The 18,435-nt window shown below is 46.7% G+C and overlaps 1 protein-coding gene across 1 annotated transcript in view; it reads right to left on the bottom strand.

The window, feature by feature from the left end:
* Positions 1 to 18,435, bottom strand: part of RABL6 (RAB, member RAS oncogene family like 6) — a 52,330-nt gene that overhangs the window by 11,185 nt on the left and 22,710 nt on the right. The window contains exons 8-10 of the mRNA XM_062505722.1: positions 15,201 to 15,304; positions 6,054 to 6,406; positions 3,711 to 3,879 (exon numbers count right to left, since the gene is read on the bottom strand). Of these exons, the coding sequence (XP_062361706.1) occupies positions 3,711 to 3,879; positions 6,054 to 6,406; positions 15,201 to 15,304 (626 nt within the window). The remainder of the gene's footprint in view (positions 1 to 3,710; positions 3,880 to 6,053; positions 6,407 to 15,200; positions 15,305 to 18,435) is intronic.

Raw genomic sequence — 18,435 nt, 5'->3', positions numbered from 1 at the left:
ACAGCAGCGAGAGAGAGAGAGTGAAGCCAGTGAAGGGCCCTGAGGGGAATTAATTGGCTGAAGTATTGCTCACATGAGGAAAGGTTCTCCCACATGAAACTAAGGACTGTTTGGCCTGGAGAAGGCTTGAGGGGACCTTAGAAAGGTATTTAAATAGCTGAAGGAGACAGAAAGAAGACAGAAACAAGTTCTTTTCAGTGATGCCCAGTGCCAGGACAAAAGGCGAGGGACACAAACTGTAACTCAGGAGATTCCCCACAAACATCAGGAAACACTTTTTCCACAGAGAGCATGCCTGAGCACTGGCATGAGTTGCCAGAGAGGTTGTGGATTCTCCATCCATGGAGATATTCAAAAACCATCTGCAAACGATTCTGGGAAACCAGTTCTGAATGGCCCAGGATGAGGGGGAGGTTGAACTGGATGACCCTCAAGCTGCCTTCCAACCCTGAGAATGTACCTCTGCTCCACACATGAAACTTCAGTATATCGACGCATTTTCGGAGCTCCCTGCAGGACTCCTGCTCACATTCACCAAAGCAATTCCCCTCATTTGGGTAGGAGAAGTAATTTCACAAATTCTCAAAACATGGCCCATTATTCTGCCAGATCTTCAATGACACTTCAGTTCTGGAGCTTACCCCTTGGCTCCAGCACACCCAGGCATGCTGGTGAGCTGTGTAAGCTCAACACTCAGGTATCTGCTTCAAAATGAGCACAAAACCTGAATGCATCTTGCTGGGACATTCTCAGGCCTTGTTCCTCACTCAGATACAAAGGAAAACCAGCTTCCAGGATTCCATTTTTTAAAACCATTAAAATCTCCCCAAGGTTTGAGTGATTTCACAGATCTGCTGTGTTCTTTAGGTCAGAGATAAATTTCTGCAGCAGATTTTGCGGGAATTACAACCACCTCCTCACTGCAGCAGAAGCTGATTATTGAGGACAGTGCTTAACAGAACTGGAATGTTGTTTCTGACTACTGTGGGGATGTAACTGGCATCCTGAAAGAAAACAGTTATTGCAGGTGATGGTAGGAACCACATCTGCATCTCTCAATTTCTGCGTATCTGGCTTGTTCCAGTAGGCCCTTTTTGGCAAGAAACAGAATGGAAAATTGCCAGACCACTGAGAAAACTGTGTGATGTATAGAAGAAACCAGAGCAAGCCTTGGATGCCAGGCTGCAGAGGAGTAACAAGCACATGAATTTGCAGGGATGTGCTGCAAGGTCTTCTTCCAGGGAAACAGAGCTGTTATGACTGCACTAGGCATCACTGTGAGCAAAGGATGAACTCTAAACCAAAGAGCAGAGTTCTCACATCCCTGTCTGACATGTTTGACTTTTTATACAGTTTAACATTTACTCGCTTCCACTGACTGACACTCTGGAGCAGAGAAGCCTTTGTGAAGGATCAGCCTCCTGCCCACAGTAGAACTGCAGCTCCAGAGCTCTGAGGTCACCTCAGGACCCAGTCCCTCAGAAGGTCAGGCTTGGTTCTTACAACAACTCCTTGTTAAACCCAGGAAAATATCTCAGCTCTGCCACAGCCATGAGCAAGACACTTTGTAGGCCAGCATGTTTCCAGCAACCACCACTTTTTTTTTTGTTTTTGTTTTTGTTTTGTTTTAATAAAACATCCATGTGTTCTGCCATCACAAGTGATGATGACTCAGGCTAACCTGAATTACACAATGGATTACACAGGCATTGAGCCTCACGCACGACACTGATTTAAAGTTGCTGTGGTTTAAGTAGAGAACACTGGGTCATGACAGTGATGTCAAAAAGACGCAGAATCCACCACATTAACAGATAATCAGTGTTAGCCCTTAATTACTCTCCTGTTTAATCCAGTGTTAATGACAAGAAGCAAGCAAAGAATATTCTGAGCAAAGGGATACAGAGCCTGAGAGTATACATAGGTCACCTCTTAAGGGACAGTTTGCTTTCAGATAGCTCACTGCACATTCTCTTGTCTGAGCCGCTCAGTATACACAATCCCCTTTCCTTTTTGTTTAAAAACATCAAAGCTAGGAAAAGGAGAAAAGGGGAAAAAAAAGAAAATCCATCTTATGGCATAAGCACAGCTCTGCCATTTTGAGGAGATAATTATAGAATCACAGACCGGTTTGGGCTGGAAGGGACCTTAAAGCTCAGCTTGTTCCAACCCCCTGCAATGAGCAGGGACATTTCAACTGGATCAGATTGCTCAGAGCCCTGTCCAGCCAGACTGTGAATGTTTCCAGAGATGAGATATCCACCACTTCTCTGGGAAACCTGTGCCAGGGCCTCATCACCATTGTAAAAAACGTCTTCCTTATACCTAGTCTGAATCTCCTATTCTTGTCCTATTGCCATAGGCCCTGCTAAAACCTCTGTCCTCATCTTCCCTTAAATACTGAAAGGGCACACTAGCATCTCCCCAGAGCCTTGTCTTCTCCAGGCGAACACTCAGAGCTCCTCCAGCCTGGCTCCAGAACTTGGAGCATCTCCATGGTCTCCTCTGGACTCTCTACAGCAGCTCTATATCTTCCTGATGCTAGCCCTTGGGCTGGAGGCAGCTCTGCAGATAGGGCCTTACCTGAGCAGGGCAGAACTCCCTCTCCCCTGCTGCCCATGCTGGGGATCAGCCCAGGGTATGGGGGGTTTCAGGGCAGGGGCAGGTCCAACTCTCACTCATCAGAACCCTCAAGTCCTTCTCCCTAGGGCTGCTCTTAATCCCTTCACCCTCCAGCCTGGATTGATCCCACAAGTTGCCCCAATCCAGGTCCAGCAACTTGAGCTTGGCCTTGGAGAGCCTCCTGAGGTTCCCATGGGCCACTTCTCACGTTTTCCAGGTTCTAGATGACATCCCGTCCTTCAGAAGTGTCACCCACACCACTCAGTTTGGTGTTACTGATAAACCTGCTGAGGGTGCCCTCAATCCCCCTGTCTCATGGATGAAGTCCATGTCCCAGTACAGATCCTAAGGGACACCACCCATCTTCAACTGGACATTGAGCCATAGATCACTACCCTCTGTATGTGAATATCCAACCCGTTCCATATCATCCATCAAATCTGTGTCTCTCCAATTTAGTGAGAAAATGCTGGGAAGAAACACTGCACACAGAGGAAAAGAAAGGCACCCCCTAAGAGTTTTTGGATTCTGCATGTAACCATGCAGTGACAGTCCCAAAGGAGCATGACCTTCTCCATCCTTTCTTCCAGAATCCCACAGAGCTATGGAGTGTCCCCAAGTGTCCTCCACTAAACCACTAAACCCCAAACCCCTTTACAGTGCCTCAGGAATGACATTACCTGGTCACAGAGGAACATGGCCATATTTTGTGCCTCTGCAGAAGGAAATAGTCATTAAGCAATACACAATATCCCTGAAAAGTGCACGATGTTACAGAAAGAAGTTATCTCAAATGATTCAGTGTGTTCGGCCAGAAGGAAAATTTCTTCCTGACCCAAAGGGCCCTGTGGTTTAATCTGAACACAAAGCAAGACAGCAACACCAGGAAGGTGATAATCTGCTTTTTCTGACGTTCCTCCTTCCCAGGGAGCAGTGTCTGTCACTAAATAGGAGACAGTGAATGCTACAACTGACTATAGCACAACCAGAAAGCCTCTGGGGCAGCTAACTGCTCTGGAATCAACGAATGGTTGCAGGACTTTAGCTGCACACACAAGCGTGTCCCTGTGCCACACTCCTTTCCTTACCTTTCACTATCCACACGGTGTTTGGCCTGTGGTTTCCCTTTGTCTTTCTGCAGCACTGGGTCTTCCAGAAAGCTGTGGTCCAGGCTGTCCTCAGGAACAAAGTCCTCCACGCTTTGTACCTTGGCAGGGGCTACAGGGTGGGAGGGAGGAGTGGCGGCAGCAGCAGGATCTGCATTAGCAACAGGACTTGTAAAACATCGGTGACACCACAAGCAAGACAGAAAATGGCTTTTTCCAGATCTGTGCTGCCCAGGGTGGCAGCAGCTATGAGGCAAGACCTTGGCTCCACAGTGAGGCAAGAAGATGGTTATGAATAGGATATAAAACAGCCCAGAGTCTGACATGAAGGCACTCACAGATCATGTCTGCTGTGGTTTAGAATGCAGCAGGCTGACCCAGGCTCTTAGACAGACTGAAAACCTCCATGGCAAGGGCTGGCTCTGCTCTCCAGGGAATGCTATGACTGACTGTACACCAGGTTTTAGTACACCTTGCAATGTGCACTGCTCCTGGGGGATGTCCCTTCACTATTCTCTTACCTTTTCCAGACTGTTCAGTTCACCCTCTCCTATCCTCTTGCTTTTTTCTGCTGTAACTGTTCAAGGTAAAATTGTTCATATCATGCTTTTAGATGTTCTGTGTAAAGAAAAGCTCAAGAGCTACCTCAAATAGAGACTGACTTTAATACAGTTTATTTGTAGAACCACCTTTACCCATCTTCAAGGTATCAGCATGAAAACTCATTAAATTAGCATAAGTAAGAAGCCTGAAGTGATTAACCTTTCCAGAACTTGCAATACTTAATGTTTTCCCTCTGCTCATGCTGCACTTTACATCTAGACTTTTCTTTTCTGTTTAACAGGATTTGTGCCTTTTTCTTCTAGATTTTCTTCTCATTAGCACAACTTTCAGATCACTTTTGGATACAAACACTACCATTAATGCCACAGAGCAGCATAGGTGTAAGCTAAACCACAGACAAAAGAATTATTACTCCAAGACTTCAAGAGAAAGCTTAAATAGCAGCTCCTAGAAAAACTAAGTGTTACTTGGTAACAATGATTTTTCAGCTGCTTTCCAGTGTACCTCCCTGGGTACATTCCAGTGGAGGTGCAGGCCCTTGGCACACTACTGAAACTTTGCAACACTGACACATCAGCTCTTCCTGGCTGGCTTTTGCAACCTCCCCTAAGCATTCCGAGACATCAGCGCTCAAACTCACAAGCTCCAACAGCTGCCAAGCTGAGAAAGAGTTAAAAAAAGAGAAGAAAAAGAAAAACCCCAAACTCAATCACAGTAATACTGGTAGTAGGCCACTTTTCTTTCTTTCTACATATCAAAATGACAAAGTTTTTTTCTTTATTGACAAGCAATTTTTAACATCTGATCCCCTCTTTGGTTTTTGCTTTGTTTTCTCTGGATAGGATGAGTCATAAACAAACCAAAATGGATGCATTCTACCATATCTGGGAAGAGGCATGAGATGCAGAACATTCTGTGCAGATCTAAAACCAGAGCATTTCAACATCTGAAATTGCAACCTGTGTCCCCAGCACCGCTTCCTTTCTCTCTGTAGGTGTCTCAGGAGCACTGTGTGAGAGGGAAGGTATTTCCAAAGGGTGATGCAAACTATGTCATGATTTTTAGGCAGTGCCAGCTCTGCAGCTTCAGTTAGCTCTGCAAAAAAAGTGAATGTGACAAGCAAATTATGGTCCAGATCAGTACAATTACAGGCAACAAACCCTTGATGCCTCTGTCTGGCACTCTGTCCAGCAGGGTCCAGACTGAGGGCTGCTCCACTGGGTACCAGTGCTGAGGCAGCAGCTGAGGGCTCCCAGACCTGCTCTGAAGGAGCAGATTTCCCCAGAGGGGAATCTGCTGTGGAGCCTGGACCTCCGTGACCATTTCTGGCTGAATAACCTTTAAACTCAGCACTCCGCTTCTCTCTGTTACGCTCGGGAGCCCCTCTGGACTGACACATGTGTGCAAGGATGGCACTTCAAATACCTTCTCTAGTCATTTTTTTCCTATTCAAGAGGTATTTTTGCTGCTGGTAAGAAGCTGACATTATTTTATTAGTGTCTCCTGTGTGTTCAGGATCTTCCTGTTAAGGATGCTACAGCCACCACCCAGCTAGTTGGGCACAATCCCCATCCAGCACAGAGACAAATCAAAATGCTGATCAGGAGAAAATAGAGAATGAGAGCCCAAGTCTCCGTGGACGCTCGCTGCACGTGCATGGTGCCTGTGGCCTTCATACACCTGTATGTTCAGCCTCTTGCAGGGAAAATATGAAATGAAAACTTGAAGGCCTATGGGTCACAACAGGGCACCATCACCTACCTGGCTGGGGAGGAGTGGGCTCAGCTGCGGGGGACGTCCCGAAGAGCCGCGCGATGATGCCACGCCTGGGTGGGGGAGCCGCGGCTGGGGGGGCCGCGGGAGCTGCGGCGGGTGTGGGGGGCTGCGGGGCCTCGGGTGCAGGCACTGGTGAGAAGGATGGGGTGGGGTCAGGAGAGATGATGGTGCCTGTGGCAAGTGGCAGTGGCGGCTGGGGGGTGCCGGGGCTGGAGCTGCCTGTCGATGTGGAGCTGGGAGGTACGATGGGTGACTGGGAGCCGGAAGAGGGGCTCTGTCCGTTTGTTGCTAGTGGTGATGTGTGTCCTTGGCTTCGGGCTTCCATCATTTCCAGAAAGCTGTGGGGAAGACAGATTACAAATGTAAGGAATGGCAAATCTCAGAATCCCGTTTGGGCTGGGAAGGACCTTAGAGTTCATCTCATTCCAACCCCTGCCATGGGCAGGGACACCTTCCACTAGGTCAGGTTTCTCCAAGTCCAACCTGGCCTTGGACACTTCCAGGGATCCAGGGGCAGCCACAGCTTCTCTGGGCAACCTATGCCATGGCATTCCCACTCCCACAGGGAAGAATTTCTCCCCATCCAACCCTGTCTCTGCCAGTTTAAAACCATTGCCCCTTGTCCTGTCACTACCTGCCCATATAAAAAGTCCCTCTCCCTCCTTTATATAAGCCCTTTTCATCTGGTTATGTGCTGAGCTGGGAGAGTACGGATCAGCTTCCAGCTGGGCTTAGGAGGGTATGGATCTGCTTCCAGTGACACTGTGACTCCCTGGGTCACAATAAATCTGGTTTACCCACATGAGCTGAACTCACCCTCTCTGCACTGAGGTGCAGAGAATCCCAACCTGCTCTGCACTACAGGATGAAACCTGTATTTGCAACACTACTGGGAGCTCCCTGAATAGACAGACTAACAACATGCCAGGGCTTGAAATGTAACCTGAAGTCAGTTGTTACGATGTTGGTATCAGCTGAATATATGTGTCTAAAGGAGTAAGTGCTATACAAATGACACATTTTTAGATTCTGCAGAAGAAATCACAGTACTCAAGAAAACTGCCATAATAACCTCTTTATCAGCCAAGAATGGATTTGGTAGGAGAATCCTTGAACATCAAAAGGAAAGAGCTGTCCTGAGGGCTCAGAGAAGACTGACTGCCATTACCCTTCTCACACAGTGCAGATCCACATGCAGGCTCTCCCCTGCACACACTCCCCCCTCTCTGTGAGAGGCCCTGGAGCCAAGCAGCAGGAGCTCTGGAGCAGGTTGTGGTCCTGGCTGGGTTCCTGACTGGAAGAACATTAAAGCCTGTACCACTATAGAGAGTGAAAAGATCTTTCCTTTTCCAAAAGAAACCCAAGCCTAACCCAAGCCTTCCTCTGCAGCCCACAGGGTCAGCAGCCTGTTTCACACACTGTATGCAAAGAAACTGCGTACACTGTCTCTGTGGACAGACACAAGTTCTTGCCATTAAATGGTCTGAAAAACAGATCTACCACAAGCTGCACAGCTGAGAGATACAGAGAGGATGCCCAAAGTGAAGCATCCTGTATAATATCCAGCACATCCCGATCTTGCCTCTCATTTCATTAAGCTTAATGAATTTGTGCACAGAGGCTCTGGATTCAGCTGGTTCTGCAAGACAGACTTTGGTTGTGCTCCAGGCAATGAGAGTGTGAAGGGAGAGCCTCTCCCACAGAGAGCATGACCTCGTCCTTCAGGGACCTGAGCCAGCCAGAACCTTCCCTGGACTGACTGCTGAGCAGAATGCAAACAGTGGGGGCTAAGAGACTCTAAGCCTTGAGATATGATTTCCTATTTTAAGGCAGTAACCTGATATATTTTTAAGGAACAAAATAATATACTTTGTGACCAGCAGTGTCTAGAGCCCTAGGGAACAGTAGCCCCAGGAAGCTGCTACTTGAATTGGAAAACCAGCAGTCCTTCCTAACTAAGTCACTAGCTAAAGTGGAGATCAAGGGCAGCACTAAAAAGCAGAACTAATGAGGCAACATCAACAGATAGGACAAGATACAGATAGAACTGGATGATCCCAAGTAACAGAAATAGGAAGAAATTCAACACTACAAACAAAGTCATCATCTACTCAAAGGTGAGGCAATATGTTCGTATCCCAGTTCTCCACATCAGAATGACTGGGCAAGACTCCTCTGGCTCATTCCAGAGATCTGGATGAAGGACTGCAATTCCAACCATGCCAGAGCCTGGCTGTCATATGCTGTCCATTGATATCCAACCTACACCTGCCCTTCCCCAGCTCCAGCTATTCCCTGGGTCCTGGCCCTGATTACAGACAGCAGAGATTGGTGCTGCCCCTCCACTGTCCTTTGTGTGGAAGCTGCAGACTGTCAAGGCACCCACATCAGTGCCATGCTGTAGTGGCCTCACTGATGCTTCCACCAGGATCCAGACCAAGCCTATATCCCCATTCCACCCAGAACACTGGCTACACCAACACGAGCTCCTGGCAGGGCTGAGCTCAGAGCACACGAAGCAGCATCCAGTCCCCATCCTCCCTCTCCTGGGATGAGCTGCGCAACAACAAGTTCCACTGAAAATGATGCATGGATTTGTCATGCACCAGAGAGAAAACATAAAGGAGTTTAACTCCTGCACTGAGCTCTGTGGTGACTGCATTAGGTTGGTTTGGAAGGTGCACAATACATCACACATGCTGCAAGAACATAATGGTGCGTACTCAATACCTCTCTGTCACTGCACTCCCTTCCTGAGGAGGGGGGCTGTGGCTCAGCATCCTCCAAGCAGGGTATGCACAGTGTCTGTGGGGTGGGAAAGGCAAACCACAGGGCCCTGCAATTCAGCCCTCATCCAACAAAGCAAAAGCTCTTTATCCTCAAACCATGTGAACTGTCAAGGCCTGCAAAGCTGTTTGTGAGCTCTGCCTGCATGTGATGTGCAACTCCTCTGCTCCACACCAAATGTGCTGAGTGCTGAATTCTGCCATTGCTCTCCTCCCAGCTTTGATCCAGGGCTTCCAGTGAAAGACAGGAGTGCTGAACAGCTCTGCTTTGTGGTACTCACACCTCCTCTTCCTCCCAAGACCCACTCAGCATTAAAGACTCCTGCCTCCCAAATGTGAGGACAGATTAATCACAGATGATCTACATGCACCCTGCTCCTGTTTATAGCAACAGCAATCCTGGATAGAAGCCTGCAAGCCTGGGCACTGCTGCACCCAGCAGCCAAGGTACTGCTGCCAGCAATACTTGCTCTCCTAACTGTGCTGGGCTCCCTGACTGTCTGTGGGAGCACCTAAATCACCAACACTACATGAAACCAGAATGAACAACCTCTGAGCCTCAGGTAGCTGAGTCCCACCATCAAGGCAACTGGCTGACTCAGGTAGGATAAGACGAATGTACCCTGAAGATTTGGGAACAAGGAGACACCAAGAATGTATCAAGTCACATCAGGATACAGAATATGAAGCTCAAACAGGAGTTAAAGCTGGACTCAACAAAGCACAGGAAATTCTTAACAATACCAGAGTATTTGAAGATTTACTGTACGTGGTTCTAACCAAAGCTGCCCATTTTGGAAACAACCTGCTTTGTTATGGGAAAGCAGCCAGCTCCAGAGGGAGGGAAGACTGTGACTACCACCTGTTTCTTCTCCAGGAACACATACAATTTAAGAGCTGGAGGAAAAAAAAACCCTGCTACATAGCTGAAGTATAAAGAGTGTCATCCTTCCCTCCAGCACAACCAGACTGGGGCATAAAACACATGCAGGCTTTGTCTGCACCTGTGCTCCTGCACTTAATCACCTGCAGTGTGTGAAGGGCATTAAAACTGGAGACAGCAAGTTCTTTAGTAGGAAGATATAAATGGTTATTTGGGGACAGCACAACACAGACTCTTGCCCCAGCACAGCACTGAGGACAGCTGTGACACATGTGCTTCATGCCACCTCCATCAGCCCCAGCTCGACATGTGGGCCAAGCCTTGTGCTGTGACACTGGGGAAATCAGGGTGGTCTGACACTGGGTACACATGGGCTGCATAAATCAGCTCTGCTGAAGTTTTATAGTCAGATCTTCTCTGAGGGAGGTGGGTGGAAAACCAGCACACATGAAATGCTGCCAGCAAGCTCGCAGTAATTTCCAGGATGGAGGTGTCTAAGCATCCTCCACACATTGAAAATACTACATAATGCATGAATGCTTTCTCTGGCTTTACTCAGAATCCTCAGAGGCACATGTGTGGCTGCTTTGGGAACACAACAGGCCAAACCTGCCATGTGTCTGTTTTTTCTCAGAGTCTATACAATCTGTTCATTCCTTGTTCTATCCATCAGTCCTTTGGAAAAGGATTCACTCAAAACCTTACTGTGGAATAAGCAGCTTCATGCCCACACTGGATGTAGCAGACCAGGTCCTACTAAAGCACAAGGTGAACTCACACCTGAGCACCTTTATTCCGTTGGGATACAGAGACTGCAAGTATACCATGCATGTCCAGGTGGGTCATCTGTCCTCACTCACAAGGGTTCCTTATCTGCCTTTCCATTACAGACCAAGTAACAAGTCCCAAACATCCTCAAACTCCTGAATAATTCACTGGTGGTTGGACCTGCTCTCAAGAGGAGACTTTTAGGCAATTTTAAACATGAACATGCTATGTGGGAACAAAAATTCACCAGGGCCTGAGGTTACTGTTGCTCTGCTCCCGGGGTGAATACAAAAAACACAAAATGACTTGTTAGCCTCACAACTTCTAAAATTGTCAGTGCTCGTGTTCATTTAATATGGAAGATGGGAGCAGCCTAAAGCTTTCTGGCTCCTGGTTCTAATGTGCTGTGATAAATTGTTCAAGTGTATTTCGTGTGGCAAGAAAGGCTCTGGGTTATTTTATTAATTGTGAAAATGAAGATTAATCAGCTAGATGACAATTTTAACTGGGGTTAGTGAGGGTTAGATTTCCACACAATTGTTTTGGGCTCATTAAAGGTATTGCCCCAATTCCCCTAGCCCAAGTCTCCGAATGTAGAATCAATGGCCAAGCATTGATTGAACAGCATCCTGCTGTTGTCCTGTTTTCCACCTGACAAAATGGATGCAGCAGGATAATTCCCTGTTCCATAAAATACAGGACATGCTCCATGTCTCCACTTCTCTAGCAAGACTGACTGATGACAGGCTTAGATGAACTTAATTCTTAACGCAGGACCCCTGAAAACATGACCTAGATAGAGTCCTGTTCCAGTACAGGCTGGCTCCTGACCTGCCTGATAACCACAAGGATTCACAGGAAGTGGAGAAGATAAAAGTGGGACAAGTGGAAGAGAAAGCAGGAGAGTGTTTACTTTCCTAACTGGTAATTCAGACTGTAGCTCGTGTCATTCTGGACCTGTATTTCCACACAGTGGAGGATACCAGAGAACAGCTCCAGTAGCAGCTCCTCCTGCCACTGTGCGGGTGTTACTCAGCACCACGGTCTTCCTAAAATTATGAGCTATGCTCAATGTGGAAAAAAACAGCCAGGCAAATAAAACCCCAACCCCCCCAGCCAATGACTCTGCAATGACTAAAGCTATCCCTGCGTGGAATCTGTCTCCCCAAAGCAGAGTCCTCAGCAGGGCAGCCCAAATGCCTGTTGTCTGCACCCACATGGTGAGAGGAGACAGCCTCAAGTTGTGCTAGGGGAGGTTTAGATTGAGTATTGGGGAAAACTTCACCAAAAAGGCTGTCCAGCCCTGACAGCCCTCCGTGGAGGATGGGCACATTGAACATAAAAAAAACTCTCCCTGAAAACAGAAGGTAAGCTGGGTACAATTACAAAATGGAGAAACTAAGCAAATTAGGTACAAATTCAGAACATCATAAAAGTCATTAGTGTGTGTTTAATAAGAATTCAAGAACTCAAAAAGGGCTGAAGTATTCTTTAGGCATCATTGAAAATGCAAAGTCTGAAAGCACAGGGACAGCACTAGAGCCAGAGGTGTGTCAGGCAGCAAGTAGCCTGAACACAGGGAAAGAACTGGAAGCAGACCATGTCTCCCACAGGCACATCCAAGCAGTGGCTGCTCAGGCTGACTTATGTAACGCAGAAGAGGCAGCATCGTGTGCCACCTCGTGTTGTCTCTGGGATTCACATTTTGGATCAGTGACGTTTTGTCCTCAGGTCGCCCCCCCGCAGCAGGAGGAAGAGTTCTTGTTCTTTTTCTGTTCTCACTGAGCCAAATTTAGCACCGGCCACTGTGACAGAGAAGCCACCAGACATGCACAAGGGTGAAGGGAATAACCGAGATGTCCTAGCACTGTCACCTCCCTGTGCTCTGTGGCCTGATTTTATGGCAGGAGAGCAGGAATGGCCTCTGAGGAAGTGCTGCAGCAGCCACACCATGGCCTGTGGCCTCAAATACCTGCATTCCTCTCCCCTTGCTGTGCAATTTGGGTGACCCACAGCAGAACTCCCAGTGCTGCCGAAACTGAAGCAACCAAGACAAAGGCCTCATGACAGGCAGTGTGACAGGTGAGGGTCAGGCTCCTCTACCAAGTAACAAGCAATAAAAACAGAAAATCAAAAAAGGCCTCAAGTTGCACCAGAGGTTCAGGTTGGATATTAGGAGAAATTTCTTCACAAAAATAGCACTCAGACTTTGGAACAGTCTGCCCTGGTAGTGGTGGAGCTATCCCTGGGAGTGTTTGAAAAACATGTGGATGTGGCCCTTGGGAACATGGTTGCATGGTGGCTTTGGCAGTGCTGGGCTAACAGATGGACTTGATGATCTTAGAGGGATTTTCCAACCCTAAGGATTCCATGGTTCTGTGATCTGTCAAGGGTGACCAAGTCACACTGCACCAACACATACACTGTGCACAACAGGGCGAGTGCAGCAGACAGTGTACCAGGTTCTCACTTGGACATTCTGTGATGAAGCATATCAAATCTGGTAATCCCAAAATGATGGGCTTCTGACAAGCATGGATACAAGGACCTTCCCAAGCCTTAATAATGAGCACTACTGACCTGCCTCATTACTCCAAGCTCTGATTCCCATCACACACTGCTGTGCCCACACGTACTGTTTCCCAGCCCGAATGGTTTACTGAGGTTGAGACTTTACCCAAACCTGGATTCTCTGATATAAATGTGAGATTTCTTTAAATTAGGTCTTTGGCTATAAAAGTCAAGCCTGGAGACCTCCTGCAGGGATAAAAATTGAGTGTACGAAGCACTTATCTTTCAATTCCGGGGCTGAAGTAACCCCTTGGCAGCTCATCTGTCCCACAGAGGTGCCACTCAAACAGATTCTGCTTCTACCTGGGGTACAGAGAAAAACCTTAAAAACCCTAAAATAGCACTATTCATCAGTGTGATCGAAGTACTGAGACATAACACTGCTTGGTGCTTTTCTTTTGGGATCAGTGCCTCTAGGCAGGAAACATCCAGGGGTATTTTAAAGCTCTTTCTCTAAAGAAGCATTATTTTCTGAAAGTGAAGAACTTTGGCCTCAGTACAGATATGAACATGCAGGAGCTAGCCAGCTGCGTAAGAATGTCACTTTATTTGCTAAAGCAGAATCTTGGAGAAAAGTCTTGCTTTTAATATTATAGCAGCTCCTCTTTTGCCAGGCTCTGATATTTCTGAGGCCATTTTAAGCTAGTCTGCAGCCTTACAGTACCAACAGCCTCCCAGCAGGGCTGTGTGGTCACACTGGGTAGAATGATCAAGACTAATACCTGTTGCTGGAACTGGGAGGTCTGGCCACCCCTCCACTGCTACCACACTGCTGCTGCTTTTAAGATCTAACATCTCTTCTCAGAGCCAGCCCAACACAGGCTACCCTGAGGTAGATATAGCAAAGACAGATTTCATAGTCACAGAATCTCAGACTAGCTGGGTTGGATGGGACCTTAAAGCTCACCTCATTCCATTCCTCTGCCACAGGCAGGGACACCTTTCACTGGACCAGGCTGCTCCAAGCCCCATCCAATCTGCTGAATTTCTGCTGAATTTGTGAGCTGAAATGACACATACAGAGACCCAGCACACGCCAAAGCTGCTGGAAGGACAAGAGGTGACGAAGCAGCAAGGTCTTGTGCTGTGAGTTTGAAACAGCTCTGCCAGCTCCTGATTCTATTAAGTATCCTCCCATTACTGAAGCAGTAAAAACAAAAGTATGGAAAATCATCTGACAGCACAACCCACACAGCCCAGTCCTTTGAGTAGGGACATCAAGAGAAGTGCTGAAGGCATGAGGTGACTAACTAGTATCTCAGCAGGAGAACAAGGTGAATGCTTTGGAAACAATACTGCTGTGTGTGAACTGGGGTATTTCAATCCCCTCCAAGGAAAATGTGCTGAACAAGGTTATAGAACTTGAAACTTGGTCTGAAAAATGCTTGTCCAAAAGCCTGTGCATGAATATTTCATAATCATCTATTCCAATTTCCAAACAAAGCTGCCTGTATATCATCATTTTCAATACATTCTGAGACTGACTTTTCTGGCTTGCACAGCACTGCAATAAAGGCCTTGTGATGGGAATTCAGAGAACATGGATTCTTGTTTACTGTGCTAGAGGTGTACTGGCTTTGTGGGGCTAAAGCTGGCAAACACCATTACAAGCAGCCAAGCACTCAGCCAGGGCACAGAAGAGATATAGGGCAGAGGAACCAGCCACTATTTCAATCCAGAAACACACTGATGCGTTCAGAAGTGCTCAAAGGGAACAGAAGACAGCAGTGTTGCTGCTATTACTTTCTGCTGTCATAAGACACACAATACACAGGAGTGCAACAGCCAGGAGAGGAAACAACTTGTGTGCTGAGCAGCTGAGAGATGGAAAATATTCCCTTCCAGCACTCTTATTTCAGCATGTGCTGGCTTCAGGTGTGCTGTTCAGCCCCACCTGCCCTGCCCTCCCCTCCCCTGTCACGTGCCTGTAGGAACCAGACCATTTCACAGAGATCCCCAAGTGCATGCTTTACTTCAGGTGATGCCATTCAAAAGCAACATTTTATTCAAAGATTCCCTAAATATTACTTGCTGACCCTTCAACCTGGCCACATGCCACAGCTGGGGCCGCCCAACATTCATGTGACACCCAAAGCAGTTAGAAAAGACAGCTCAGTGACATACAGTTCGTAGTTTTGGTCTTCAGTCTCTTGCTGTAGTGACAGCTCCTCCAGAGTTGCATCAATATCCAGCTGATTTGTCTCCAGCTGCCGTAGCAAGGTCTCCCTCTGAAGAAAGAAAACAAGCTAGATCTGAGCAGAAGGGCCACTGTAACAGATCTCTGTGCACTTAGATCCTGTGTCAACATTGTACCACAGCGTGTCCAACGGGAGCCCTGACCCTGATCATGGTGTCCATTTAAATACAGAGCACAAAGGGAAAGTGAATAAAAAGTAGATAATCCATAAAGTCTGTGTGTAAGAAGCACCTTGTTCTGTGAGCTGTTCTCAGCCATAAATCAATAATGTGTTATTTCAGACACCACAACATCAGTTACATTTGGAGAATGAATTCAGCTCCTGCAGAGATCCACTGTGCAGCCCATTCACTCAGCTCATTCATTTTCTCTGTGCAAAATCAGCCTCTCTGGAAGCAGGACCCAGCTGATGCAAAGCCTCCCAATAATTTTTTTTTTTTTTGCTGTCGGGGTAGATGAGGGAGTACAACCTGTCAACTCTGACATTTCAGAAGTCTTTGCCCCTCTGCCTCCAACTGCTGTTCCACACAGGGAGACAGTCTAGCCCATTTCCAATGGGCAATAAAGTGAGTTGACTGCACTAATGTAAGCCAGTACTGCCCCACACAGTCCTTCTTTTCCCACATTTCCCACAGAACTCAAACAAAAACCTCAGCTGAAAGGAAGGGCTGGCTTAACAGACTCCTTCCTCCCATCATCCAGATGGCAGCAAGGAGAGATCAATAACCACAGGCACAGCCAGCTCCCGCAAGGGCTGTGGCCCTGCAGGGCTGGCACAGCATCCACTCCTGCAGAAACATCATTTCAGATCCCCTGGACAAGAACAGAGCTGTCAGTGGTGCAAATCCTGCCCCACAGCCTCATCCCCTCTGCTCAGGCACAGCTGGCTGGCACATAGCTGGTCACTGACCATGCCAATTAGCTCACCTCCTGAATTTTGGAGTCAAAAGCCAAGATGTTCGTTGCCTGAGGGCATCAATCCTCCCTCTTCCACTGTCTATGCACTGGGTGGCACAGCTTGTGCTGAGTTGGGCTGGTGACTCCCAGCCCTGCACAGTCCCCACTAGCAGGTGTGTGGTGCCACAGGCTGCATCCCTGCCTAGGCACTAGGACATGCAAGAGAAACCCCAGGCTTCCTCCAAACTGCCACGGTTTCTGCCTTATCCTCCAAGTGCATTTCAGCTTTGCTCTGACAAATACTTTCGAAGGCTAGCATCAATAACCATGGTGAATTCTTATTTCCCTGACAACACTTGAACACACTGCAGAAAGATCTCATCAGATTAAAAGACCAAAAGGAAATCTATTAGATAATTCCCAGAATAAAATCCATCTGAGAAAACAAACATTTGCATGAAGCGATGGTGCTCAGTCTCTACATGCACACACTGCTGGAATTATGGTTTCATAGATGTGACAACTTTGAAGCTATCAAGACACTGCACAGGTTTGAAGAGCAATTAACTCAACTGGCTCACACAAACCACACCAAGTGCTGCGTTCTAGGGAACAGTCACAGCACAGCCTGAGCCCTCCATGGAGCAAGTGATTTATATCAAATTTTACTATGACTGAAATCAGCAAACAAGTAATTTTTACATTGTACTGTAAGACTAGGTGATTCACAGTTGATATCCTTAATTTACTGGAAGACATAGCCCTTTTTGAAATTAAATGGCTTCTGTGATCATTTAAGCTAATTTACTGCTTCCAAGGCATATAGAGTCTTCATGTTTACCTTTGTCATTGTGTTAAGAGCTTGGAGCAATCCCTCTTTGCTGAGTAATTTTTATTCACCATATTCAAGTGCTCTCTGCACATGGAAACTTGACTTTAATTAACATGCATGCATGGAATTGCAAAGTCATTACTTAATGCCAATTCCTTTATTGCCATTTCCAGACAAGAAACATTCAGCAAAATATGCTATTCATATTTAAAGTTACTACCCTAATCAGAAGTACTAATAAGGACTTTAGAATTCAAATTCTAGATTACAGAATTCAAGAAAATCAAGATCTCACAAGTAGTAGATATTATCATTTTATATTATTCATGCAGTATAAACAAAAATGAGACAGAAAAGGGCAAATCTGCTGCTTCTTTGTCCCCAGTTTCCTAAGGTGAAATACATGCTGAGCAAATTAACTGAACAAACAGAGACAGAAGGGCTACTGCTCTCTGGCGCTTACCTTAGGCTCTTTGATAATGACTTTAATTAGACTTGTCTATTAAACAAGTGGTGTGCCTTGCCTTACACTTTGGCAGTGAGACATACACCAGTTTTATTTATTTCAATTTTCACAGATCACAATAAATCAATAATATATATTTAATAAAGAGAGAGTTGCAATCAATTTTGTACAAATTCATCACTACTAACAAACTTCTAAATACTTAAAAAAAATATATATTCTATTTTACCATGCTGGTTATTAAAAAACTAAAGAAACAGTTTATTTTTTCCAACAGCCCAAAAGAAGGGAATAAATAATGTCCTAGAGACCAGTGCTTTGGCTGAAAGCCACTTGCAAAAGCTCCCTGGGAAAAGGCAATTTCAGCCATCTGCAGAATCCTGTCTCCTTCCAGCGCAGCATGTGCTGGCCTGGGTGACCTGATCCCATTTTTGGGCCACCAGCAATACCTACAGCTAAACTGCATCCCCAGGTTTGCTAATCTTGCCCCTGGAAAGGAACTGATAAATAACTAAAGAGCTCAGGCTGACAGAGAGAATGTGCTCTGTACTGGGGGTATGGATTTCAGCCCCTGCTTTCTCTGTGGAAGATGCATGACTGTAAACTGAGCACAGGAATGTGCCACTGGAAACCCCAACTCTGCTGAGCGACAGCCTGGGACCTCGGATACAGGTGGGCCACTCTGCCCTGGAAATCTGTGGACGGAAGGCTGAGGGACACAGAAACCTCTGAGGCTGATTAAATCCTATGTGCATTTCATCACAGGCAGCATCCCTCTCATTTAATCCTGCTCTGCTCCAACGGGAAAAAACCCCTTTTTGGATCCTGGTACTGACAAGGATCTCTGAAGGGATGAGAAGAACCTTCAGGAATTAAATCTAGATGTGATTTTCCTACAAATTTCAGCTCGTGCTGCACTGGATGTTGAACAGGGCCAGCCCTGGTCCCTGTGCATTCCAACACAAGA

This window comes from Cinclus cinclus, chromosome 19 (assembly GCF_963662255.1).
Source record: "Cinclus cinclus chromosome 19, bCinCin1.1, whole genome shotgun sequence".
NCBI lineage: Eukaryota > Metazoa > Chordata > Aves > Passeriformes > Cinclidae > Cinclus > Cinclus cinclus.
This window is presented reverse-complemented; position numbering and strand designations above follow the sequence as displayed.